Below are 26,600 nucleotides of genomic sequence, written 5' to 3'. Positions count from 1 at the left end.
TCGATAGTGGCACCACATAAATACATGTCGGCTGTTACTTAATTTGTCGTAAGCGCTAACGGTTACATAAAAATCTCTTTAAAAAATTCATGTTATTTTTTAAAAAAATTGAATTAGAGGATATCTAATTTTATTTTTATCTAAAATATTTATAAATATGTATGGTGTTTCATAAATATTTTATCATTATCGAAATTAAAGTTTAATTTTTTATTATAAATTAATTATTAGGAAAAAATATGTGCCACAATTTACTTTTATATTCTACATATGGATAGCCTAATTCAGACTTTATGCTTTCAAAATTTTATTTTAATGATTTATAAATATAATTATAATGATTTATTTGTATTATCGAGAAATATGAAAATATATTCTAAAGTATGATATTTAATAATTTTTATTTTAATTTTTATTTTATCGTAAAAAATATTGATTTAAAAGTAATTATGATAACACACTTACAGATTTAATTTATATATTCGAATATGAGATATTTTAATTTATCCTCGATCTTTCATTTTTCTTAAAAAAAAATTGATAATGATAACTGATTGTAACCATAATAATGTATCATTAACAAAATAAATTTATTTTTATCTAAAACTTTAATAAATTAAAGCTAGAAGATTTTATTCAAAATTGGACCACAACAAATTCCCAAGTGTCGCATTCCCCTCAACTCGTGGCCACCATCACTTCCTTTTCCTTTTTGGATCAATTGAAGAATTCTATTACATTTTTTTTATTTTATTTTATTCATAATGATGACAATTTTTATTTATTTATTTTTATTTATATACCTCATGTCTCTCTTTTTATTTTTGGTCTAGACTTGTATTATCTCTTTTTCTTTTTTTTACGTGAAATTCTCACTTCTCCGACAGTAATAGTACAATATTTATTTTTTAATAAACATAGGTGACATTGAGGTTCATTTGGAAGAAATATGTAAAGTACAATATTTATTTGATAATAAAATCAATGCCTAAAATTGCAAAAATTTAGAAAGTACAGTTTTTTTTTTTTAAATTAATGAACTCTTTAGAAAACTATTAACATTGTTGACTATAATATTTCTCAACAGTTGTATCAATGGACAACCTATTTTTTAACAAATTGATTGTCATTTCCTTTGGACCATGAATATACAAAGAGACCCATTTTGTTGGGATAGACTAGAATTTTCATGAAGCTTTTGGCATTGGTTTTATCTGCTTTGCCCTGGAATACAAAAACACCCCAGCAAGAGCCAATACAGTCCCTGTAATTCAAAACCAGCCCAGAATTTAATAAAGAAAATACAAAAAGCAAATTATCATTAACACAAATTAGTTCTAAGAAACTCAATTACCAAGGGAGTTTATGGGTGAAATTGGCGTTTGGAAGAAGATGACTGAGGCGATTATCACAACTACACGCTTCACACTATTTCCCACAGCATGAGTAACAGGATTCACCATGGACAATATCATATAAGAGATCTACACAATTTCCCACAGCATTGGTGACAACCTTAGCATGAGTTTAAGGTTATGTGCACAGTTCTTAGAATGTACTATTTCATGGCAAACATGCTATTATGATATGCTTGATAACCCATAATACAATGTAATGCAATCGAAATTTTGACATGGCATTAGATGTTAAGTATGTGGAATAAGCAAAGCAAAAACTGTGGAAAGAAAGACTCACTTGTTGATAAGAGTGGAGGCAGAACCCAGTGAGAAGAGCTCTTAAACATAATTCTCTGACATTCAGACCTTGGTTTGCCTGAAAAAACAGAAAAAATAAACAGTTTTATGGGTGTGGTTTCAGAATAGTGAACTATGATTATTGGGAGTCTCAATCAAATTTTAGGATATATTACTCACTGCAGACTGAAGGTAGGCAGGAGTAAACTTGATTCCATCCATTAAAATAGCTGTGGGAGCCAACAGGGTAAAAGAAATGATGGTTATTACCGAGAAGAGATTGATGTTGTCCAACGTTTCCTGTCAGGAACACACTGCAAGTTATGACCAATCTCATAGGAATGCTATGCAACAAAAAATTAATGATGAATTGGAGGAATTTCAAGAGTCAAAATAGTGTGTATTACCTCTCTATTAACCATCAACTTTTTGCTAAGTACATTTCGAGATTGATTTGTCACATTGGAAGCCATAGCACTGCAGAATCCAATCCTGATTCATAGCAGAATAGTTAAGCTGAAAGCTCAAGCTTTTAGGTGATCACCCAATAATGGGTTGTAACATCTCTATGATATAGAAAGAGACACGTCTATGTCCAAAAGTTCCACTATACCCAAGATTTCGGCCTGTAAGAAAATATACCCAAGGTTCAAGCTACATGATCAAAAATCTCTTACCAGTTAAAGGAGGCCTCAGTGAATGATGCCAAAGCTACTCCACCTACTATTGGCACAAGGGAAGAAAGCACCCAGAAATGGGCCCTCTGTGCACATAAAGAAGTAAAAACCAAGTTATTATTTTCTAAATTTAAATTGTTTACAGAAATGGAAGGTCTTTCATGCTGATTAGAATTAATTCTACGGGAACATCTTCTCATTGCTGAAAAGGGCTAACTTTTAACTCTTCTCTGCCATCCTCAACCAGAACACAAGAACATTTACTGCAAGCAGCTGATGATATTAGAAGATAATTTTGCTTACTTCACCAAGAAATAGGCCTGCAAATAAGACTGTGAAGAATGGCTCCATAGCTTTGATTGTGTGAGTGAACGAAACGGCAACTTTTCCAATACTAACATTCGTCAAAAGGTTTCCTACTGTGTGCATTACAGCTAGTGGCATGATTGCTGCAAGCTGAAAGTGAATTCATCAGAAGCAACATACAACTGTTGCATTAAAAAGAAAAAAAAGCAAAGGAGTGATAATAAAAGTACCTGAGAAGGAGTCAGCTTTGGTCTATGGTAGAGATTTAATGCCCACATTATGATAATCATCACTGTCCCACAGCCAAATTGGAAAGCAGTAACTGTTGCTGGAAATGGATACACCTTAAGAACCTATATACAAAGAGTAAATACAGATTCTTGCATTCTTGATAAACATATAACTTTAGTTTCTTCCCCTAAAATTCCATTAGTTTCTGACTTCAAAGTTTTGAACAGGATGAATAAAGAAAGCCATTTTCATGTTTTTTGGATTTAGGAAGAGCAAAATAATTGAATCCTATATCTTTTCCAAGAAAATAGAGGAAATGGGAAGTATAAATTCAATAATTTGTTTATGTCCAAGTGTTTAACTTTGGGATAATTCCTTTTTCTTCTCAGAAATGTAATGAAGATGCTATTTCACAGAAAAGGTAGAGAAGACAAAATTTAGACAATATGTGACATATGTAAGAAAATGAAAGCAACAGATTACAGATTAATTTCAGACCAAAAAAAAAAAAAGAAAGAAATGACAGGAAGAGATAAATTATAAAGGATAAGAAAACAAGGACCTGCTTGTTGAAAATATTGAAGTAGATATTCAAAAGATACCAAATTCCAAACATAGCTCCAAGCTGTGTAATCCTAAATAAATCACTTGTTTCATTCTCACTTGTGCTCCCAGGAACTGAAGCAGCTCTGACCCTCAGACTCTGACATCCATGATTCGAACATATAATTGAACTAGAGACACGAGACTTGAAACATTGACAGGAAGAACTTAAAAATGAAGTTCTTTGACATGAGAGGCCAAGAGAACAGCTAGTTTGAGGTTGTCTGAAAGAAGTGAGTTTCACTGTTGGATTAAATCTGGGGATGGAATTTCCATATAAAAGCTTCTGTGGGATGAGAAATGGGGTTGAAAGGGACAAAGCAAATCCTGTATGCATTTTCAGGCTGAAGAACAAGCGAGAACAGCAAGAGTTTTCTCTGGAAAAGAAGAGGCACAGAATCTAAAAGTTGCATGAATGGCAGAAAGAAATATTAGCCTTGCACTTGGCGGCCTGCAATTAATAGTCATTTTTAACTAGAGATCACAGCTCATAAGCAAAAAATAATGGTGGGTCACTTGATAGTTAATAGCTCATCACAGCTGGAGCTGGGGGTGAATTTTGCAGCTCCATGATTAGCAAAAGGGTCACGTGAGTGGCACATGAAGGCAGAGAACGTGGTGGTGAGGGTGGTAAACCAGGAAACTGATTGGTCTGCAGCTACTTTCAATTGGTTGGTGCGACCAGTTAAATATCAAAAACAAGAAAGCTAAATGGTGGAGTTATTGAGATTTATCCATTTTTGTGTGTTTCGAAGATTGCAAAGCAGAGATGGTCGCTTTGAAAGTAAAAGTGTATGGATTGGATTTGCTCTCAGGGAAGAGAAAAAATTTTGAGGCAAAAGATGTGGCTAGAAATTCTTCACATTCAGAAATGCAGCTTTCAGACGTTTATGGACCGTGTTCATTTTACGTATAATATTTAAATTGAAAAAATTATTTAACCTTTATATTAAAAAAAACTATCAAAAATTTTACTATTTAACTTATATACTTTTAAAAAATTTATTAGTTAATCTCTAAATTTTGTAATTAGTTATAGGAATGATAAGGAATGAAGTATTTTCAAATACCTAATTTAATAGAATCTAAATTGAACCTATCATGTTTGGAATAGATTCAAATTTAAAAAAAATAATAATTATTGCATATTCTGATTTTATGTATAATATTTTGTTTGAATTTGTTTATATAAATAATTAATTTAATATAAAAAATATATTTTATAATAATATAAATAATTTTTTAAATAAAAATTATTAATAAAAAAATATTTTTTATATAAATTATTAATTAAAATATATAAAATTAAACCGATTCAAATTTATTTCGCTAATAATACTCATATAAAATTAAGTTTAAATAATTTAAATTAATTTATATTTAAATTCAAATATTACTCATATAAAATTAAGTTCGAATGGTTTAATTACCCTCCCTTTTACATCTCTAATTAGTCATAAAAAATCAAGTTCGAATGGTTTAATTACCCTCCTTTTACATCTCTAATAAATCTTTCTGAATAATTTTTTTAAAATTTTAATATATTTTTTAAAATTAAAAGATTCAATTTTTTAATAATATATAGATTAAATAATAAATTTTTAACTTAAATTTCTGTCAAATCTCATGATTGCATTTTTAAGATATTATAAAAATATGTTTTTAATCATTAAGGAAAAATCCTTTCATGAACAGAAAATAGAAAAAGTTAAAAAATTACATTTAATTTGGATGGAAGTTTCTGAATTGCATGAAAAGTCTTCATTAATCCTTCACATGATATTATCATCTGCACTATCCTCAGACTTTTTAAAGAAAAAAAAAAAAGTGTACCTTCATTATCCAAGAAATTGGGAGAAATATCTCAATTTGTGGACTCCATTTAGACCCAAAAATGACTCTAAAACAGCTTAATCTTACCAATTTAGTATACTTTCAACTTTTTGTTTTTATTTTTAGGCTAAATCAACAACTCTGAAATTTAGCTACAAAATTTAAAAATATATATATATTCTTAAGTTTTAGGCTAAACAAAGAAATCTTTTAGTAAAAATTATGTCTTGAATTTTAAATTGAATCTTCTAAGTGAATTTAAAGGGAAAAAAGAATAAGGAGCTACATCAAATAAGGAACTGGAAATCTTGATAAAAAATATGACAGGCCAAAATTTTCTTTCAAAATGAAGCAAAGACAGAACAAAATATGAGCACAGTACAGAACTCTTCTAACCTACAACCTACAAAAGTAGATGGATGAGTGACTGCTCTTCTTCATCATAGACATTTGAGTCTTGCAAATGTCAAATAGCCGGTCACTACAAAAAATTTCAGGATTACTAACGGATTTTTCTGTTGGTAATTCTATAAAAATCTGTTGGTAAACGAATTATCAACGGATTATTAACGGATTATGATCCGTTGTTAAAAAATTCGTTGGTAAAATTTTACCAACGGCTTTGAAGCCTGTTAGTATTACTAACGAATTTATTAATGGAATTTTCGTTAGTAATACTAACGGATTTACTAATGGATTTTAAATCCGTTAGTAAACTGAGAGAAAAAAAATTTACTAACCGATTTTAAATCCGTTAGTAAATCTATTGAAAATTTAAATACTTTTAAAATAATTATTATTTTAATTAAATAATAAATTTTATTATTAATATTATTTTTTATTACTTCAATAAGATTTAAAATTATATTGTTATTGTTACTAAGCTTGTAATTTATGTCCAATATTTATTAGAAATATATAGAAAGTAGAAATAAGAAAAAAGTAGATGAGAGAAAATGATTAAAAAGAAGAAAGAAAAAAGAGAAAAGAAAAAAGAATGATAGAAAAATAAAAATTATGAAAAAGAAGAAGAATGAGAATAGAGTAAAAAGATGATAGAAAAATGAGAAAAAAAAAAAGAGGAAACAATTAGATAATAAAATAATAGAAAAAGTATAGATAAAAAGAAAATGATAGAAGAAAATAATATGAGAGAAAATAATATGAATGATAATTATAGAAAAAATTAAGAATAAGAGAAGAAAGGGAAGAAAATGATGGAAAGAAAATGGAGAAAGTGAAAGAAAAATTATGGAGGAAAATAAAGAAAATAATTGAAGATGGAAGAGAATTAGATAAAAAAGGATAAGAGACGAAAGGAAAATAATAGGGAAAAAAATGAGAAGAAAAAAAAAAGATAAGAAAGTGAAATGAAAGAAAGTAATAGAAAAATAAAGAAAATGAGAAAAAGGGAAAGAAAATGGAAGAAGTAAAAATAATAAAATGAATGAATGATAAAAGGAGAAAATGTGGTGTTATATTTATAAAAGTATATTACTACCAGATTTACTAACGGATTCGAATCCATTAATAAATTTTGAAAAAAAAAATGGACTTTTTCCCTCCAAAAATTATTAACAGATTTTAAAATCTGTTAATAATACTAACGGATTTACCAACGGATTCAAATGCATTAGTAAATTTAAAAAAAAAAAAACCGGACTTTTTTCATCCAAAAATTACTAACGAATTTTGAAATCCGTTAGTAATACTAATGAATTTACGGATTTGAAATTCGTTGATAAATTTTTACATAAAAGTTTTTACATTAAAATTTATCAACAGATTTATAAATCCGTTAAAATTACTAACGGATTTTTATCCGTTAGTAATCTTCAATATTAATTATTTTATATATTTATAAATTGCCAAAATGAATTTTAAAATTCGTTAGTAATACTAACAGATTACCAACGAATTTGAAAATTCATTAAAATTATTAACGGATTTTGATCCGTTAGTAAAATCTGTTGGTAAATCACAAATTTCTTGTAGTGGGTCTAAATCTCTAGATTCACGGCATGGCCTAGCCAATTTACTCCCTTCATTTGAAGGCTGCCTTCTTTTGTAAGGAGGCAACTCAAGAGAATACCTTTGGGTGTAAATCTCTAGATTCACCGCATGGCCTAGCCAATTTACTCCTTTCATTTGAAGGCTGCCTTCTTTTGTAAGGAGGCAACTCAAGAGAATACCTTTATCGCCCTGGCCACAATCCATTTTCCCGTCACGAACTTCGTATTTCTGAAGGTGCACCTCAAATGTTCTTATGTCAACTTTTACAGCACAAGCCACATGTAATAGCATTCATAACATGCTATTGAATGACGAAAAGATCAAGCAGTCATTAGAAGATTTGTACTTCTAAAGAAAATTACAAACTGGGAGAGAAAGGACGAGTACAAGATACTATATAGATCAAAGAGTATGATCCTGTAAATACACATTACTAGATTTAGAATGGAGAGGACTCGTTTATAATGTACCTGTAAAATTTGATCCAAGAGTTGCACAAGAATGTTGTACTTACTCAATGCATGGTGAGAAAGAGCACAAAGTGCTATCTTGTTACAACACTTCCCCAGCTGAAGAAATGGCTGACCATGGTTCGGGTAGATCAAGAAATACAGAATCAGCCAATCCATTATATTCATCTGGAAATTCCTCACCCTGAATGTCTCTTAACTCCAGCTGTAACTATGCTGCTTACTCCTGTCCTCTCAAAATCTTCCCCATTTACATATTTTTAAAAAAAAGAAGAGAAAGAAGAAAAACATAGTATCCCAAGAAGAAAAACATAGTATCCCTTCACCTCTCCCTGTCTTTCTCCATCATTACCACCCTCCCCTTCTTTCTCCCTGCCTACATGTTTGTGCGTCCCTCTATTCTCTCTAGGGTCCTCTGTTACACTTTCTTTCTGATTATCTTTTTAAATAATAAACAATCTCAACAACCCAAATAACAATAATAAACTCAATTCAACAAAACCAATATTTCATTCAAAACCAATATGCATGCAGCACATATTGGGGGGAGGAAAAAGAACAGCTCTATTAAGATAACTTGGTCATGTCCAATGATTGTTGGAAGCAGTAAAAAGGGAAAGGAGAGACTCAAAATGACATGCAGGGGACGTGGTTTCAAAACGTTTAAAATTTTTGGATACTGATGCAGAATTGATTTCAAACAGAGTTGAATAATGAAAAAGGAATTATATAGCAACCCAAACCAGTTGAAAGTTAAAACTTTTTGGTTGTATGAAATGGTTCTTTTACTTGTAGAGAAGGTGGAATACCCTCGCCCCTCTCACATTACAGACACCAAATATAACAAACAATTTTTATAGACAAGGTAAGCTCTTTATACTCTTAAATCTTAAAATTACACTTAGAAGACTTGCCAATCTACTTTGAGCTTTGGATTTGAAACAGAATTGGAGAGTAATTCAATGCAATACAAAATTCAAACAATTTATACTAAAATGGGATAACCCGAATTCTTACCTTGCTGAGGTAGCCCTTTGTTCATGGAAATCAAACATAGGAACATGTTTTAGGAGCCACAGCCCTTGCAAGTGAGGATGTTAAAGATCCACTACCAGTGCCAGACTCAAGTACCAAACAACCAAAACTTCCATATTTGTATAGCATCCAATTTCATTCTGCATCAATAAGTAAAGAAAATGAAATTAAGACATGATAAATAAACAACTAAAACTTCATCTTTTTTGTGTCAAAAAAACGTTCTCTAGGAAAGAAGCAATCTATACCAATCACATGTAAGAGATGGAAGGCTTATGCAATCCAACATAAAGCCAACATCTAAGAGACTATGATGTAACAAAATTGACGTGTTGCTTGCTGCCATGTCCCCACTGCAATCAATAGAAGGATCCTTCTGCTTGAATTCTCCAGGTCCTTGGAATTGGGTTGGGTTTCGGGTAATCATTGTTGAGTCTCAACTCTCACACATCCCCTGATGTTAAATTCAAAAGCAAAATTCATAAGTTCCACTTTTCACCAATGTAAAACTCAACTCAAATCAATCAGAATTCCCCTGCCGATAGTTAAATGTCAACGGACAAACACAGCTAACCAAAGTATGCATTTTCTAAAGCCAAACAAAGATTATAAGCAGAACCAATACTAACAAAACATGAAAACAAAAAGCTAAAACGCCAGATTATACAAACACATCCAACATACATCAAATTACAAGACAAGTTGTTCGAGAAATAGAAGATTATACAAACACCAATCCAGGAAAGACTACAGAGAAACTACAAAGTACAGCATGTAATCGAACTGCAAGTGATATAATTTAGATAGTTGGATTGAAAAAAAAAAATGATAAACAAAAGAACACTCACATAAAATGGGTAATGAGGAGAAATTAGACAGGGTAAAAAGGCCAATGGCTTTGTAGCTTTTGGTTTGAGTAGGGTTCTCTATTCTCTTTGGCCTATTTCATCAGTTCTCTCTCCCCTCTATTATCGACCATTTTGCTTTTGAGCTATTGGGTTTTCTTCAGGAACCAGCAAAATCATGACCCAGTTCTTGGTTCTTCGATGCATCTTCAACAGCAATTGAACTTCAACCTTCTTTTTGGAATGGGCCATGGATGCATTTCATCAAGCAAAATAATGCAGAAAAAAAAGGAACATCAAGTTCAAATTCTCAAAAAAAAAAATTTTATTAAATAAAATTCGTAAAATTTATAAGTGCTCGTTTCTTCTTTTTTTTTTTAAATCAAATAAAATTATTTTATTATAACAGTAAATGTTAACCGAATGGGTTCATACTAATTCGAGTTAGTAGGCTTCCATTACAAACAAATACATGCTGAATTTCTAAATATTATTATTTAATTTCATAATTTTATTATTATTTTTGAGATTTTTGATTTTGTTAAGTAAATAGTGTATTGTAAAATATGAGAAAATCTCTTTAGTCCTGTAATACCTGTGCCCTGTTCTTTCACTACTATCTTTTTCTCACCTCTATTGTTCTTGTCTCTCTCCTTCCTTCATCCAACTTTAGTTATTTTTCAACCTCATATATGATATATCAACAATAATTCTTAAAATTAGATTAAAATTGACAAAATAAACACTAAAATTTTGGCTATTTTTCTCTATTGGAATGTATTTTATTTTCAGAACACCAAAATGAATAGGAATTTGTTGGTGAAATAAAATGGCTAAACGGGTGAGTGATCACTATCATCATTCATTCCCCATCTCAAAAATTCCTTAATATATAAAAGACATTAAAGAAAAAAAAAAAAAAAAAAAAAAAACTGGGTTCTTATCACTAGAGGATGAGGTGAGCCCTTGCTTTAGATTTCTCATGCACTTTTGGCCCTTCACTTGGATATCTGTGGATAACAGTCACTCTTCTTCCTACGTATATATCCAACTCATAAATATCTTGCTCTCAAAATATCTAGCAACCTTTACTTTTCTGCATTACCCTCGTTTCTCTCTCTCTATGTTCGTCCACGAGCATGGATTCCCTTGCTTGCATTGCCAACCACAAGACTATATTAGAATGGTAAAAATGATTTAGATACTGCAGAATCTTTGATTTTGTTTGGACATTGTACTTGGGTTCTTGATATTGATTTAGTATTGTTACTGCATGAAGTTGATATATGTTTTTATTTAGGTTCAACATCTGATAGAGAGGTGTCTGCTGTTTCATATGAGCAGAGATGATTGCATCAAGGCACTTGCAAAGCATGCTAATATTCACCCAGTTGTCACTCTTACAGGTTAATTTGCTTGCTCTCTCTCTCTCTCTCTCTCTCGTCTTCTTGTTGTCTTGAGCTTGATAAGCTTTTGCTTCGATGGGAGTTGCAGTGTGGAAAGAGCTTCTCAAAGAGAATAAGGGATTCTTCAGAGCTTATTTCAACGGTATTTCTCCTAGACACTCAACCAGTAAGCCATCGAAATGGAAATTTCACCAACTAATTAATTAAACTTTCTTTCCTTTTTTTTACTAATGTGTGGTTTTCTTTCCCTAGGTAGAGCTGCTGCTGCTGCTGCTGCTGGTGGAAGGGTAGCTCCCTTGACCCGTGTGGCTTGTTACACGTCCAGTTACCAATATCATAAATAGGCTTATATGCTGGTGTAGATAGCTGCAGATTAAGTCGTAAATTATATGAAAATTGATATCAAGCACATGAGATTCCAAAGCTATAGTTCCTTCTCATTTGTGTTGTTTTTGTTTAATTAGAAAATATTCCACTGGATGAAATCAATGTATAAGCCGGAAGCCCACAAAAACTCCCCACCAACTGACGTCTCCCATGCTTATTTCCCACCATACTACGCCATAGGATACAGGGGAGATTTTCAGCAGAGTCACTATAAGGCTAAGAGCTCAGACTAGGGTCGGAAGAGCCGAGTAAGACTTGGCAAACATGGTCTCCTACTTGCCCTATAAGAGAGAGCGATAATCTTAGTATCTCTCCAACTGCCGGCTAAAAGCTTATAAAACTTCATATCTACCTTTTAGGTGGTACATTGACTGCATGCAAGAGCAACCCATAATGATTTCAAATACCCAACAAAATCCCCGGCTAAAATGACGAATTAGGACTCCAAATTGGAGACTGAAAACTAAATTTAAATCGATATAACCATCCATGCGTTTATCGATAAATATTTGATATTTTATTTTTTTATTAATTTTATAAATAAAATAAATATTTATTAAAAATATTTTATTTTTAAATGGACCGACTCGATATAAATAAAATAATATACGCAATAATAAAAATAATATATCATTAATATATTTTGAATTTAAAGATGTTATATCATGAAGTCATTATCACTGTTAACAAACATTCTGCTGAATAAAAGCAATGGCAATAAATTGATTTAGTGAAGTCTTGACAACTAAGGTAAGTCTTGACAACTAAGGTAACGGAAAATAATTTATATTTAAAAAATATTTTTTATGAAGAAAAGGAAATATTTTCTAACAAAATTACATATTTTTTATTATTTAATTTTAATTTAAAAATAAAATTTATTAAAATTTTAAAAATATCTTTTAAAAAAGGTTATTTTCTTTAAAATAAATTAATTTCTCATTTGAATAATAAAATATCTTTATTAACTAATTTTTTAAATGCTAAAAAATATATAAAAATATTTTTCATAAAATAAACAGAATTTAAATTAAGGTTACTTCAGAAAATAATTTATATTTAAAAAATATTTTCTATAAAAAATATTTTCTGTCTATAAAAAAAATACTTTCAATAAAATAATTTATTTTTATTATTTAATTTTAATTTTAATTTTAATTTAAAAATAAAATATATAATTTATATTTAAAAAATTAATAAAATTTCTAAAATATAGAAAATAACTCTATTTTTTAAAAAGAAAAAAATATTTTTTAAAAAAATAATTTAATTTTTTTAACTCAAAAAAATATTTATCATATTTACTAATTTTCATGAATAGTTCAATGTCAAAAAAATATTGTTTTGAAACAAATAAAACCTAAATACCAAAAACTCAGTTGCATGTTCTCGGACGGGTGTTTTTAAATACTCGGGACTGATACGTCGTCGTATAAAAGCAAAGTATTTTACTATTTTGTGGACGAAGTACCGGCATGAACAGCTAAGAAGAGTAAAGTCAACAGCCACAAGCACTCATCAGGTACCTAAATGGCCAAATTCTTGATTCCCATCTTCATGTACTAGCTGTCACCTCTTTTGTTGTGTTTGAGAAAGAAAAAAGAAATCTTTTTGGGTTTTCTCTTCTGAGCTCAATACCATTCTTTGATTAATTTTCAAGTGGAACCAGAAGAAGCCAACAATTCGTGCTCAAGATTCATAGAGCTTTGAAGCAGCATATCGTCCCAGAAAGCTAACACCCTTATTGAATTCTGATATGGGTAAGGGTGGTGGGTGTGTGCCAAGCAAGAAGAAGTTAATTCAAGATCCTCGCCTCCCAGAAAGAGACTCTCCGATTATTACCCAAAACCAAAGCCAAAATCAAAGTGCAAGCCAAACCCAACCCATTACAATCCAGAATAGCATCACTCTACCACTTAAGAAGCTTAAAATCTTCATAATTTTTTACTCGATGTATGGCCATGTGGAGTTTTTGGCAAGGAGAATGAAGAAGGGTGTGGATTCCATTGATGGGGTCGAAGCAGTTTTGTACAGGGTCTCAGAGACGCTACCAGTAGAGGTTTTGGAGCAAATGAAGGCGCCACCGAAGGGAGATGAGATCCCAGTAATATCAGTTAATGAGTTAGTCAATGCTGATGGGTTCTTATTTGGATTCCCAACAAGGTTTGGTTCTATGGCATCTCAGATGAAAGCGTTCTTTGACTCCACAGATGAACTGTGGATGGAACAAAAGCTTGCAGGACTTCCTGCTGGGTTCTTTGTGAGCACGGGCACGCAGGGGGGCGGGCAAGAAACAACTGCGTAAGTATGGGATTTGATTTTTTTTGGTTAGATGTATTTATTATTTTCTGCTACATTTGGTCTCTGTTGGTACAATGGGATAAACAATCAATTTATTTTATCTGTTGATGAATCCACAGTACATTGATATATTATGAAGAAAGTGTAAATGAGTGTTGGCACTGTGTTTCCAACATCTTAATTCTATAAGTACATGTTGACTGCAGTGCAAGAGAAAGAGGTTATTCTTGTTAGAATCGTTTGCATATTAGGCCTCATTTGGTGGGGATTGAGTTAACTCGGGAGCTTCAAGTTATCAGAAAGATGATATATTCGGCTTGTTTGGTTGGTATTTTCTCCAAACTTCCCATAAACAAAGGTAATGAAGCTACTTCCTTCCCTTCAAGGAAGTAACTTACTTATCTCTACGTGAGTAAATACTTCTGGGAACTTCCCAAGAAATAGAGAATTTAGAGCAAACCAGGCCTTAGATATGAATCTTATACATCTACTCAAAGAAAGAGATTTAGATGTGTCTCTGCTTGAGTGGATTAGCCTTTATTTTTTCCTTCTCCAATACCCGGGCTGTGGTCCTGTGGATATTCGAAAGGGATCCTGAATTAATATATTATATCAGATCAGAAACTATTTGATTTCATGATCTGCTTTGAAATCATTGGTAACTATAAACCTGGAACTTTCAAGTGGAATTTAGATGTGATTTTCACCTTTTTATATGAGAATTTGTCATGATTGCATTAAGTGTATGGGTTTTACACTATAATTGGTCAATGTTGATAAATTTTCTATTGTACTGAATTTTTTGTTAGATTTCTTAGATGAATCAATATATCCTTCTTTAGGTTCTCATATGAAAACGCCCTGTCAAAGAACCTAACTTTTGGAGAAGGTTTTCCTGAGTTTACCAGTAATCTGATGAAATAAAAGTGTATTACTAAGAAACTGTTGGTATTTTCGGAGTTGTACAATTTGAGAGGTTAAGAAACAGTTAATGCTTGGATTCAGCTTAATGATCATGCAACTAAGACTTGGGAGATATAAAAAATGATAGTGTTATAATCATTGCTCGCCAATAATTGGATTTTGTGAGCTCGCCTCTTTCTGTTTCTCCTGCACTACTATTTTTTGTGCTAATTTGCTAAATCATTGGTATTCTTGGCAAAGGCAGTACGTTGATATTATAATTTTGAAGGAAACTTACAATTTGATGAATATGAAAATCTTAAGTTGTCTACTTTTTCCAAATAACATAAATATGGAATTTTTGGGTAGTCACTGGCTCCTCTCCCCTTTTCAAGAGCCTTAGGTGCTCTACATCTTTTACTCTCAAGGACTTATAGATATTTACTACTATAAACTTGCATGAAGCTTACAAGCTTGACTGGTGTTTCAATTTGTCAATATTAAGATTCTTTTTGGCAATTGCTTATCAAATACAACAATAATGCTTTCCTTTCCTACCTTTCAGTTAGGAGACCTTTTATCATAACCTCTGTCTCTGATTCTACATCTGGAGATTCCCACTTATGCTGTTGAGTACTCATCTGGACCTGTAACTTAATTTGAACCCAAGTAAAAATCAGCATCGAGTGGTTTTTCCACTTGGATATATTCATTTTGAAAGTATCATTTATGGTTGGCTTTCTAATTGTATAGTGTGCCTTAGTTGTATCTTCTTTATTTTTTTTTTTGGGTACAAATGGAAATGGTTCCGACAGAGACTTGAAGACCTCACAGCCTTAGAGATAACTCCACTACCAATGAGTTACAATCGATTGGCAGTTGCATCTTTTGATTGTCAGAGACTATGTTATTCAAATTCAAAACTCTACATATCTAATATTGCTTATTTTGAGGGCAACTTCCTTCATGTTGTAATTTGAAACTTTTAAGTCTCCAATTTGTTTGTTTTGTTTATATTGCAGGTGGACAGCAATTACTCAATTGGCACACCACGGGATGCTCTATGTACCAATTGGGTACACTTTTGGAGCTGGAATGTTTAGAATGGATTCCATTAGAGGAGGGTCTCCATACGGTGCTGGAGTCTTTTCCGGAGACGGCTCGAGGCAGCCAACTGAAACAGAGTTGGCTCTTGCTGAGCATCAGGGAAAATACATGGCCACAGTAGTGAAGAGATTTGCTAAGCCTTCCTCGCCTGTAAATGGTAACAACCATAGCTAGTGTTAACTAAGCCAAGATCCAATTCCATATCCACCATGTTTGTTCATTAGCTTTGTGCATGCTTTTCTCTATTCTTGAGTCACTAGAGCTTATCTAAACGTTCGAGGAGCTATGATTTTGTAATTAAATGTGCATTTGCTTCCACTTTTCGCTGGTTCTTCGCGTCTACTCTCTTATTGTTTGGAAAATTTTTACATATTTGTATATGGTTTGAAATTGTCTATTATTTTCATGTAAACTATTTGATTGTAATGTCATAATGATCAATAAAAATTTGAGGTTGGTTTTTTTTTTATTTATTTATTTTGAAATTGTTTCATTTTTATTCATATTATGAATAGATCCTATTATTCTGAAAAAAAAAATGCAAAATGCAATTGAAATGATGTTTCTTTCTCAATTAGAATATATAATTATTTCATTTGATCAAATTATATTTTTTAAAAAAATTGAAGTAAAATAATATCCCTGTTATAATTATTAAGAGAATCATATTTGTTGTTCAATTGGTTAGATCAATAGTTCATTTATGGGTCACTAAAAATTATATATATATTTAAAATCAAACTTTCAACATTTATTACATTATATTTTTATTTATAGAATTTTAAATTTTGAATAAAAATAATTCATTTTTAATATATTATTAAATATTTTTTTCAATGTTTATGTTTAATAAAAAAATATAATATGCGATGACGGTTGGGTTTTACCATCCAATACTAGGCCGAGCCTACAATGACAGATCCAGTCCAAACTTACGAAGTCCTTTAAGTGGGCCAACTCAGACCGTCCGACTTTGGTATTGGGCCTCTCTTGAGTCTCAGCCTTTTTACCCCAAGCTCGGCCATGAGACTTGGCAGGAGAGGGGACAACCGGTCCAGCCACCTAGTAGTCCTGTTTACACGTGCACTACCACACTAGGGGGAATTAAATGGCCGTTTAGCATGGAGTAGGTGTCTGACACTTTCATACGTACGTATCCGTATGACAGGCCACCTAGCTCACAAAGTCTCTCAAGTGGACCGGCTCAAACCATCCGACTTTGAGATCGGGCCTCCTTTGAGCCTCAGCCTCTTTACCCCAAGCTCGGCCATGAGACTTGGCAGGAGAGGGGACAATCAATTTAGCCACCTAGCAGTCCTGTTTACATACGCACTCCCTCCACTAGGGGGAATTAAATGGTTGTTTAGCATGAAGCAGGCGTCTGATGCTTTTATACGTATCTATCCGTATGATAGAAACAGGTGGTCCAGTAGCTGTAAGACCGTTAAATGTCACTAGCAGACAAATAAAAAAGAATAAAAGGAGAGCGGCACCCTCCTCCCAGATCAAGTTTACTCAATTACTGTAAACTTTTATTTTTCTGAATCTCATAACATCAATAAGTATGTATGTATGAGAGTCTCATTTCTATTTATGGAATAAAAAATTATATAATAATGAAGCTAGCTCGCTTTGCCAAATCACTCCCTTTGGGCACGCATGTTCTGCAATCTCCTCCTCATGGAATAGCTTCTTGTCTGCTCTGTGATCTTGCAGGTGTTGTTTATCTGTGTAAGGTGTCTTCTTTTTCTTCTTTGTTCATTAAAAAAATTTAAAAAAAAAAAATAAAGGTTTTTTAAAGAGCTCTTGATTTTAATTTTATCTCTAATACCACAATAACTTTTTATTTTATTTTCTTTTTAGACCCTATTGACTCGATCCATTTGTCAACAGTTAATCGATTTAACCGCTAAGTTAACTATTTATTTGGTTCAATGACAAACTCAAACCAATTTAACGTTTGATTTATTGGTCCAACCGGCTTGTTAATTTGGTCTTTCATTCATTATGAATGATATAACAAAAAATTCTCATACCTTTTGTGTGGAATAAACATTTTCACCAAAATTTAATTAAATTCAATTTATTTCTTTTTAATTTGAAATGAAGAATTCACTTTTTTTCAATTACAAAATTTTTATTTTTTTAAAAAATAAAATTATACATGATTTTATTAAAAAAAAAATTTTACAAAATAAATTATGACAAACTAAGAGATGAGGAAAAAATTAATAGTATGAACTAGTTTTGACAAAAACTAGCCTCCAATTAATTAAGCATAATAGATTGTTTTAACATTGAATTATCTAATTAAGCATTTTAGGTTTTTTTTTTTTTTTTTTTTTTTTTTGCAATAGATTGGATCTTCATTAATAAAAAGCATTAAAACCCATTATAAATTTAGCTTACAACAAGAAAAGCTTTTGAGCCCAATAAAATAAAACAAACGAACAGAAAGTCACAACTTAAAGCCTACACAGAGATTCGGCACATGGATTCAAGAAACTCTAACTTGCTTGAGGAGTCTTCTAAAACGCCACTGCCTCCTAAGGTCAAGAAAACAGTAGCACTGATCTCTGTATTTACCTGAAAATAACACAAGAAGCACAAAACCACCAGAGGCCATAAGAGAGACTCCTCAGGCATAAGGACTACATAAACCAATCACATAAAGTTAAAGCCAGTTGGCCTTCCCCTGGATCAAGGAAGAGGATGTCAACAGAGCTTCTAGTAAACTTTATGCCTTTAGGATCTCCCATCCGCAATAAAGGGGAATCGATACTGCAATCTTGGAGAAAACTTGACATTAAAGATAAGATTGATTTTTCTACAATCAGAAAAGATGAGAACCCATCTGAAGTGCACAGACAAAGGAAGAAGATCAACTGAGTAAGGGGACCTCCCGAAATAAGAAACACATGCATGCAATACAACCACAACGGAGAAAACAAAACAAAGAAACCAAATCCAAAAAGAAGTTTCAACCTAAATTTTGATCTGGATAAAAACAAAAAGAAAAGATTATTTATCCATATATCCCAACAGAGGTGGAAAGAGACCAAATTCACCTTTGAGTAGGGAAGGAAAAGGTCATCTCCTGCCTCAAAGGGGTAGAGGATGGCTGCACACTGACGGCAAAAAGAGCGGATAAAGCCGCAAAAAATAAACGAGAAGACGAGAGTTTCTCTCTTTAAACAAAATAAGAGAAAGAACAAAGATTTAAAGTATTGACAAAATTTATGCCATTAATTAAGTACGACATTAAAAAATTTTTGAAAAAATGCACATGAACAAAATCTCAAATTCTATAAAATTTATTTTTCTACGAAGAACGGCGGATATTCAAGATTAAAATTTTATGGATAAATTCGTGTTGGCTCCGATTTATTTAGATAAATCCTGAATTTATAAGAACTTAGAGCTGTGTATTGAGTTTTCTGAACTTTAAGCCCAATCCTTTTAATTTGAATTTCCTATGTCCTGAGTATCTGAAACCAGATAGTCATCAAATCTGCTTCAGTTTTATCAATATTATATATTTAATCACAAAGTTTATATCAATTCACTTATAAATTAAACATATTATGAATATGTTATACATATAATAAAAAAAATAAAATGTTATAATATATTTATAAATAAAATTATTAAATAGATCATAACAAAAATATAATAATTATAATATATTTTTAATATAATTAATTTTGATTATAATTTTGAACTAAAACCTTAATAATAAGTGTGTGTATATATATATAATTATATTTAAAATATATAATATAGTAAAAGAGGAAATATATGTATGTGCGTAAATAATTTTGTATTTATGTTTGTTTTAATATTTAGATTTAATTGTAAGTACAAAATTAAAATTAATTAGTAAAATAAGTTCAATTTTCAATTCAATTCACGACACACTTCTAGAGTGGGCTTGATTTTGATATTTTAATTTTTGAAAATAACATAAAAAAAAAAGAAGAAAAAGGAGGAATCAAAACCTCAGTCACCCTGCAATTCCACTGAACCTCAGTCTCCAGAGATGGCGAAAAAGCTCATAATTCTCCTGACTGTACTACAGCTCCTTCCTTTTCTCTGCAATTCCTTCACTTCTGAATCTACCGCAGACCGTCGTGTACTCGTTTTGTTAGACGACTCCGCCATCAAATCCTCTCATTCTTTGTTCTTCAAGTCCCTGCAATCGCGCGGTTTCGAACTCGAGTTTAAGTTAGCAGACGATCCCAAAGTAGCGCTCCAGCGTTACGGCAAATACTTGTATAACGCCTTAATTCTCTTCTGTCCCACAGCAGAGCGTGAGTTTCTATCATAATTTTGATGATCACTGACAAAAAAAAATGACAACCATTTATGACTTATTAATTTGTTTTTAGTGGTGGGGGCACCTATTAATGTCGATGCAATTCTCGATTTTGTTGATTCTGGTCATGATTTGATTATGGCGGCTGATATCGACGTCTCTGATTCGATTCGTGAGATTGCCATCGAGTGTGGTGTCGATTTCGATGAGGTCTGCTCTAGTTAATTATCATTATCTGTTTCGGTTTTATCTGTCGTTTTATTTGTTGAATTTAGTTTTTGATTCTCATATTATTATATTGGTAATTTAATATGCATATGAATAGTTCAAAGATCATGGCACCTAATAATTTACGCATATAGGATCCTGCGGCTATGGTTATTGATCACACTAGCTACGCGGTATCGGAAACTGATGGAGATCATACCCTGATTGCTAGTGATGACTTCATGAAGTCTGATGTGATGTTGGGCAGCAACAAAATTGACGTAAGTAAATTGTACAGTCTACACAATCATGAGCTAGAGGCACTTAAGATTATTCCCCAACTACTTGGCTGATGTTCCTTATGGTATTTGGCTCTTTAAGGCAATTTCAGCTTCTGGGAGAGTGGAATAATTACTTGGGTCAGTGAGTCTGGTGTTGTATTAGTTGGAAACAGTCGATTTGTTTATGCAGCCGCAGCTCTATTGTATTTCAGGGTTTTCAGTAGTTCTGAATCAACTTGTGTGAATTTTATCTGCCATTTCTTATGAATTCCTTAATGAACCTGGCACAGGCTCCGGTACTTTTCCAAGGGATTGGTCATACGTTAAATCCTGCCAGTACCTTGGTGAGATGCCTTTTTATCATTTATACTCTGTTATTGCCGACAGGACCGATAAATTGGATCCTTATTCGAACGCCAACTGTTGATCAATATTCCATTTCCAGGTGTTGAAAGTTCTTTCAGCTTCTCCTTCATCCTATTCAGCTAATCCCAAGTCCAAGTTGTCAAATCCTCCATCTCTTACTGGATCCGCTATCTCTTTAGTATCTGCCGTGCAGGTATAATGTTTTCTCCATTGCCTTTTGCTTAAGAAGTTTTAGAACTGGCATAGTGCTTTTGCATTTTGTTGCACGCGGTTAAGGTTTCTGCATTGTTTGTTTTGACAATATATATATACGGTGAACTGTTAATAATAAGAATGTTTTGAGTAACTGCGAGGTTTAAAATTATTTGGACTGTATACGTATCCCTGCTGGTTTAATAGTGACAATTTTGCTGAATATTTTTCTCATCATTATATATATGGGGAGCTGCAAAAAATTTACTCCTTTTCTCTTCCAAAAGTAGGAGATGATTTTTTGAATTACATGGGTGCAAATAAAAGTTCATGATGCCAATGCCATTTTTTCCAGGATATCTTTGTTATTATGCGTTTTTCCTGTGAGTGCTGACTCAAAGTATAGATGAGTTTAAATCTATTTTTTTGCAGGCAAGAAATAATGCTAGGATTTTAATTGCTGGCTCATTAAGCATGTTCAGCAATCGGTATATAATAATAGTAGTTGCTTTCTGAGCTAAGTTTTCCTTAATATATATGCTCTTTTTGCTCATGAACTTTGGCTGATTTCCAGATTTTTTAGATCGGGGGTGCAGAAGGCAGGGAGTTCAACAAAGTAGGAGAAGTTTTATTTTTGTCATCAGTTCCTTAAATATTATGCTAAGAGTGCTCAGTTACACCTTTACTGTACTGGTCTTAAGGCTGTTTGGTCATGAGCACAAGATCATGCTTTGGTCTTCTTAAGAAACATGTGACACTGGTTCTACCGTTCTAGAAATTTCAGACCTCTTATAAATACTACTTAATTGATATGCAAATATCATAGAAGAATGAAATTTAACCTGATGAAGATTAATTTTTATATCAATTTGTGATTACCGTACTTGATATGATGTTGGTTTACATTTCAGAGATCTTGATTTGTGGTAGGATGATAACTGAACATATTATCAGTAGGTACTTAATGTGGAAATTTCAATTCCTTATTTGGCCTTTATTTCTCACATCTAATTATCTATGAAGATGACATTTCAATGAACCATATTATTATCCTCCTCATCTTCACAACTGTACTTGATGTGTAGTTCTACAGATGCTATTGATGCTTGTGTTGCTTATAACAAACGCTGAATGCACTTTCTTTTTCTAACAATAACAGACATGAGAAATCTGGTAATGAGCAATTTTTGGTTGAACTCACCCAATGGCTTTTCCATGAGAGAGGTCATCTTAAGGTAAGGCATATCTGCAAGCCTATTTCTATGTCATCTCTTTGTATTATTAATATCATCTGATCCTGATGTTTAGAAAATGAACATTGCTGAGGATCATAGCCTACTAGCTGTATCCATCTTCATGTTTTATTATTTTATACTGTCCAACCTGCTTGCTGGGTTAAAGTGAAGAGTCAGAGCAAAGGCCTTGTTATTATTGAATGGCATAACCTTATGTATCCATTTGACACAAAAATTGATAGGCTTATGGTTTATAGGCTGTGAACGTAAGACACCACAAAGTTGGGGAAGCAGATGAACCTTCATTGTACAGAATCAATGATGACTTGGTAATATCATTTTTCTAATTTTATATATATTCATTATTTTTTTTAAAGCCTATGAACTGTATCCTGGAAAATGATTTGCCTTTGACTGCAGGAATACTCGGTCGAAATTTATGAATGGTCTGGAACAAGCTGGGAACCATATGTAGCAGATGATGTTCAGTTGCAGTTTTACATGATGAGCCCTTATGTGTTGAAAACTTTATCGTCTGATAAGAAGGTACTTCATTTAATTATTAAGCTTGTTTACACTTATGATTTTTCTATCCTCCATTTATGAGATTTTCAATAACATGTTCGTGCAGGGTCTTTTTTATACTGCTTTCAAGGTTCCCGATGTTTATGGGGTTTTCCAGTTTAAAATTGAGTACCAAAGACTTGGATATACGACCTTATCCTTAGCAAAGCAGGTGTTTACTTGCTCATATATCATAGATTATCCGTCCAGAAAACATCTTTTTGTTCAAAGCATCTTTCCATTAACTACTATCAATATTTGCGATTTTACTAATATGCTTTCAAGTTCCATCCTTGAATGATCTCATATTGGTAATACATATCTGTACTCAATGCAGTACATCCACCCATAGACATTGGACTACATAACATAATCTTTGGGCACAATAATCTTAGAAAATAGTTTACACCTTTGCTATTATATTGTGAAAGATGGCAAAAATATCCTTTGATTATTGAATTAAACATCATGTACATCAGACTTCCCCGTAATGCATGGGATCAAGTCCCAACTCTATATCTAGAACCATTTGACTGAACTGAAGAAATCCCTCCCTTCTTATTGTGCCAGGTCTTCATAATTTTACTTTTTGATTCTTATGAATCTTCAAGAATTCTTTGGTATTTGTCTTTGTAAATTTACCATGGTCTTTTGGCATCTTGGCATGAAAATAAACAATGTGATATTAACTTGTGCTATTATTTTATGTTGTGAAAAAAAGATAAAACTTATTCATTTGGCTTGTAATCTAATCAAGTTGTTCAAAATGATTTACCCCCTTTCTGAGTTTAATTTGGCAATTTATGGTTACTTTGCAATGCTTAATTTTATTTTATTTTATTTTATAATCAGAACAATGACAAAAATTGTTGCTTATGCAGTGAATATATATGATGATTTTTATATGATATGGGACAGTTGCTAATTTTGTTGATTGGTAATATCAAAATTGATTAGCAGATTCCAGTCCGTCCTTTTAGGCACAATGAATATGAAAGATTCATTCTTGCAGCTTATCCTTATTATGGAGCGGCGTTTTCTATGGTACAGTTTACTGACTCTCTGATCCAGTGTCTAGAAGCATTTTTTAATATCTGATATAAAATATAAAAAAAAAAAAAATCTAAGCCATGGCAGTGCATTAGCTTGGCCATAGATCTCTCCAGATCTTCCGCTAGTGCTCCTTTTTTTCAATTGAAACAGAAATGAAATATTAATCTTTGAAGTTTTTGTACTTTTGACCTGTATCTTTTAATCTTTGAAGTTTATAGGCACAATGAATAGGGTGGGAATGTTTTCTGTGAAATTCTGATTTGCGCTTTTTATGATTTTGATTTGAGGTTTTGTTGATGAGTTTTGTGTGATTAATGATGTGCAGATGGCAGGTTTTTTCATTTTCAGTCTAGTTCATCTCTACAGCAAGTAGCTCGATAGAGCGTTGTATGATGGGTGAGACACCCTAGTGCGGGCATGCGGCACAATCCTTGCTACACCTTCTTCCTTCCGTCTCTGCCTCCCTCCACTTTCCCCCATGTAAAGAAAATGCAACATTATGAGTGAGAAATTTTGATATGGCTCAAATAATTATGAGGCTTATGCACATATGGCCATCAAAAACTGCATACCTCTCTCTCTCTCTCTCTCTCTCTCCACACACACACACATTACGTCCGCAACATATATGTGAAAAAGGAAAAAGAAACTAGTTGCAAAATTGTCTAAACAACATATGGGAAGGTTGTTTTAGAATTAAATAAAAACACAAATGTGGTCTATCTATAAATTGAGTTAGAAATGTTGGATTTTGTAAAATTTAAGAATTGAAAGATGAAAGACGATATCAAAATCCAAACTACTGTAGCCTGTAGAAATAGGACAGGCTGAATGACCTTACGGTATTTGAGCTTTTCCCGTCCGAGCCCATGAAATAATTTTCGTTCCAGCAAATGGGTTGCGGGGAAGAAATCCGTGGCTCCATTGATTTGTGATTAGCTTTTAGCCTTAAATTGTTGGTTTGAGATAGTATGACAAATGTTAGCACATTGTTTTAAGTTATACATTGTTACCTCGATGTTGTGTCCCGCTCTATGCAAGTATGGAATCTTTGTTATCATAGCATATTCAAGCTACAGTAGTTGCTATGCCTGATGTGTCTTCTTGCATCCAATGGGCCTTTATTTATTATGTTCTTAGACAGGCTAAATGTTTATAGGAGTTATTGGACTTGTTGCAATTAGTTTGCGCGTTGGCAGGGGCGGATTTAGATGGGCTCTCATGTTAGTTCAGCATTGTCCCCTCTTAAAAATTGGCTTTTGCCTCCATATATTCAAAATTTTCTTTTCAAATATAGGCATTAATAAAATTTGCTCCATTAATATATTAAAACCTCAATTATTATACTTTAATAAATTAATATTAATATTTTTTAAAAACTTGAATAAATTAGTCATTTTTCTAATTTATTTTTATTAATCATTACTGCTGGGTTACTGGCATTCAGGAAGCGGATGAGCTTTTATGTGATCGTTAAATTTAAAATCATTAAATTCAAAACCCACCAAAATTTATTACGTAAAATGATCCAATAGCGTGCAACCTCATTCCCAATAGAGCAAGCTGGGATTAGGACTCTTCTGGCGTAACCTAATTCTCAATAAAGCAGGCTGGGACTAAGGCTCCTCTGACGTGATAGAGAAGTAGGAGAACATACACAGTTATATTATGGCTCTAACAGCACGAGTGCCGGAAGAGAATTAAATAGCCGCTTGACAGTAATGAGAAGAGAGGTACGTCCGTAGATATGGTTTTATGAGACTACCTATAGTAGGGTGACGATTATACTTCATTAGAGGATAAAGAAAAAAAAGAGTAAAAAGAGAAAAGTATAGATCGTCTAAGCTAAATTTTTCACGCAAAAACCCTTTTTTTTTTTATCAATACCACATTGCATGCAAAAAAAAAATTATATATTAATTTCAGTTAGATATGGATTTGAGATTTTTTTTTTTTTCTGTTTTGTTGTTTTAAATTAAATCATGCGAAAATTATGAAAATGAAATATTTTATTGACAAAAATTTACTAACTTTAAATTAGTAAATGTAATACCCGGCTTGTTCAGGCGTCGGAATTCTCACCGTCCGGTGGAATTTCGGATGTCGGAGTGGCCAGTAAGGTTTTCAAAAGGCTTTTTACATGTTTTAAGTGTTTTGATGGTTTTTAAGTACGAAGGTTTTGAGTTTCTGAAGAAAAAGGCTAAGGAGACAAAATGCAGTTTCGGCCGCCGAAGGTGACATTCGGATGCCGAAAGTGCTTGAGGTTCAGCTTCCGAAAGAAAAGTTTGGCTGCCGAACGTTGCATGGTTTCGCCTGCATGTTTGGCCGCCGAACGTAGTTGACCAAGCCCTCTATAAAAGCCCCTTAGGTCGGTTCAAGAGGAGAGTTCTCTCCCTCTTCCCACCCAAGGTGAGCTCATGTCCTCCTTGGCATGATTTCCTAGTTTTTCCAAGTTCTTTCAAAGTTGTAGTAAGCTTTTAACTTGGGTTTGAAGGTTTTGAGCAAAAAGGAGCTAGTTAAGGAGTTTTAAGCTTTTGGAAGTGATTTCTTCACGTTGTGAAGATAGGATCTCACCA

At 32.4% G+C, this 26,600-nt stretch overlaps 4 protein-coding genes and 2 long non-coding RNA genes across 8 annotated transcripts; 3 read left to right on the top strand and 3 right to left on the bottom strand.

Annotated features, from left to right (window-relative positions):
- Window positions 1-1,049: 1,049 nt before the first annotated feature.
- LOC110601121 (phosphoenolpyruvate/phosphate translocator 2, chloroplastic) lies at window positions 1,050-4,299 on the bottom strand. 2 transcript variants are annotated; one of them, XM_021738136.2, is made up of 9 exons: window positions 3,471-4,292; window positions 2,908-3,030; window positions 2,675-2,827; window positions 2,372-2,457; window positions 2,102-2,186; window positions 1,875-1,994; window positions 1,696-1,773; window positions 1,355-1,484; window positions 1,050-1,264 (listed from the first exon to the last, which is right to left on the bottom strand). In XM_021738136.2, the coding sequence occupies exons 1-9, from the start codon at window positions 3,846-3,848 to the stop codon at window positions 1,188-1,190; spliced, it is 1,230 nt and encodes a 409-aa protein (XP_021593828.1). In that variant the 5' UTR covers window positions 3,849-4,292; the 3' UTR covers window positions 1,050-1,187. The 2 variants fall into 2 exon arrangements, with proteins under 2 accessions (XP_021593828.1, XP_021593829.1); XM_021738137.2 differs by lacking the exon at window positions 1,355-1,484 and having other exon boundaries at window positions 3,471-4,299.
- Window positions 4,300-7,311: 3,012 nt separating this feature from the next.
- LOC110601411 lies at window positions 7,312-10,546 on the bottom strand. 2 transcript variants are annotated; one of them, XR_002485824.2, is made up of 4 exons: window positions 9,711-10,269; window positions 9,111-9,316; window positions 7,537-9,002; window positions 7,312-7,436 (listed from the first exon to the last, which is right to left on the bottom strand). It is a non-coding gene; the product is annotated as an uncharacterized LOC110601411 (long non-coding RNA). The 2 variants fall into 2 exon arrangements; XR_002485825.2 differs by lacking the exon at window positions 7,312-7,436 and adding an exon at window positions 10,303-10,546 and having other exon boundaries at window positions 7,668-9,002; window positions 9,711-9,938.
- A 163-nt stretch (window positions 10,547-10,709) lies between these two features.
- LOC110602503 lies at window positions 10,710-11,553 on the top strand. Its single transcript, XM_021740037.2, has 4 exons — window positions 10,710-10,893; window positions 11,008-11,113; window positions 11,202-11,279; window positions 11,366-11,553. Exons 1-4 carry the CDS (start codon window positions 10,831-10,833, stop codon window positions 11,455-11,457), a joined length of 339 nt encoding a protein of 112 aa, XP_021595729.1. The 5' UTR covers window positions 10,710-10,830; the 3' UTR covers window positions 11,458-11,553.
- Window positions 11,554-12,961: 1,408 nt separating this feature from the next.
- On the top strand, window positions 12,962-16,280 carry LOC110601932 (probable NAD(P)H dehydrogenase (quinone) FQR1-like 1). Its single transcript, XM_043951253.1, has 2 exons — window positions 12,962-13,801; window positions 15,727-16,280. Exons 1-2 carry the CDS (start codon window positions 13,257-13,259, stop codon window positions 15,983-15,985), a joined length of 804 nt encoding a protein of 267 aa, XP_043807188.1. The 5' UTR covers window positions 12,962-13,256; the 3' UTR covers window positions 15,986-16,280.
- Window positions 16,281-18,176: 1,896 nt separating this feature from the next.
- LOC122721937 lies at window positions 18,177-19,947 on the bottom strand. Its single transcript, XR_006348781.1, has 2 exons — window positions 19,810-19,947; window positions 18,177-18,599 (listed from the first exon to the last, which is right to left on the bottom strand). It is a non-coding gene; the product is annotated as an uncharacterized LOC122721937 (long non-coding RNA).
- Window positions 19,774-24,592, top strand: LOC110601931 (dolichyl-diphosphooligosaccharide--protein glycosyltransferase 48 kDa subunit). Its single transcript, XM_021739344.2, has 13 exons — window positions 19,774-20,121; window positions 20,200-20,336; window positions 20,489-20,614; window positions 20,905-20,958; window positions 21,060-21,173; window positions 21,605-21,660; window positions 21,747-21,788; window positions 22,332-22,407; window positions 22,665-22,736; window positions 22,828-22,953; window positions 23,039-23,143; window positions 23,932-24,015; window positions 24,350-24,592. The coding sequence occupies exons 1-13, from the start codon at window positions 19,851-19,853 to the stop codon at window positions 24,395-24,397; spliced, it is 1,311 nt and encodes a 436-aa protein (XP_021595036.1). The 5' UTR covers window positions 19,774-19,850; the 3' UTR covers window positions 24,398-24,592.
- The last annotated feature ends 2,008 nt before the right edge of the window (window positions 24,593-26,600 follow it).

Source organism: Manihot esculenta, chromosome 15 (assembly GCF_001659605.2).
Source record: "Manihot esculenta cultivar AM560-2 chromosome 15, M.esculenta_v8, whole genome shotgun sequence".
Lineage (NCBI taxonomy): Eukaryota > Viridiplantae > Streptophyta > Magnoliopsida > Malpighiales > Euphorbiaceae > Manihot > Manihot esculenta.
This window is presented reverse-complemented; position numbering and strand designations above follow the sequence as displayed.

Coding starts and splice junctions, on each gene's coding strand:
- LOC110601931 (XM_021739344.2), top strand. CDS start 19,851: ATGGCGAAAAAGCTCATAATTCTCCTGACTGTACTACAGCTCCTTCCT. Junction 22,954..23,038: donor CTTTATCGTCTGATAAGAAG/GTACTTCATTTA, acceptor ATGTTCGTGCAG/GGTCTTTTTTATACTGCTTT. Junction 24,016..24,349: donor ATGGAGCGGCGTTTTCTATG/GTACAGTTTACT, acceptor AATGATGTGCAG/ATGGCAGGTTTTTTCATTTT.
- LOC110601932 (XM_043951253.1), top strand. CDS start 13,257: ATGGGTAAGGGTGGTGGGTGTGTGCCAAGCAAGAAGAAGTTAATTCAA. Junction 13,802..15,726: donor GGCGGGCAAGAAACAACTGC/GTAAGTATGGGA, acceptor TTTATATTGCAG/GTGGACAGCAATTACTCAAT.
- LOC110601121 (XM_021738136.2), bottom strand. CDS start 3,848: ATGCATACAGGATTTGCTTTGTCCCTTTCAACCCCATTTCTCATCCCA. Junction 3,031..3,470: donor TCAATATTTTCAACAAGCAG/GTCCTTGTTTTC, acceptor CTTTGTATATAG/GTTCTTAAGGTGTATCCATT. Junction 2,828..2,907: donor CAAAGCTGACTCCTTCTCAG/GTACTTTTATTA, acceptor ATTCACTTTCAG/CTTGCAGCAATCATGCCACT.
- LOC110602503 (XM_021740037.2), top strand. CDS start 10,831: ATGTTCGTCCACGAGCATGGATTCCCTTGCTTGCATTGCCAACCACAA. Junction 10,894..11,007: donor CACAAGACTATATTAGAATG/GTAAAAATGATT, acceptor GTTTTTATTTAG/GTTCAACATCTGATAGAGAG. Junction 11,280..11,365: donor TTCTCCTAGACACTCAACCA/GTAAGCCATCGA, acceptor TTCTTTCCCTAG/GTAGAGCTGCTGCTGCTGCT.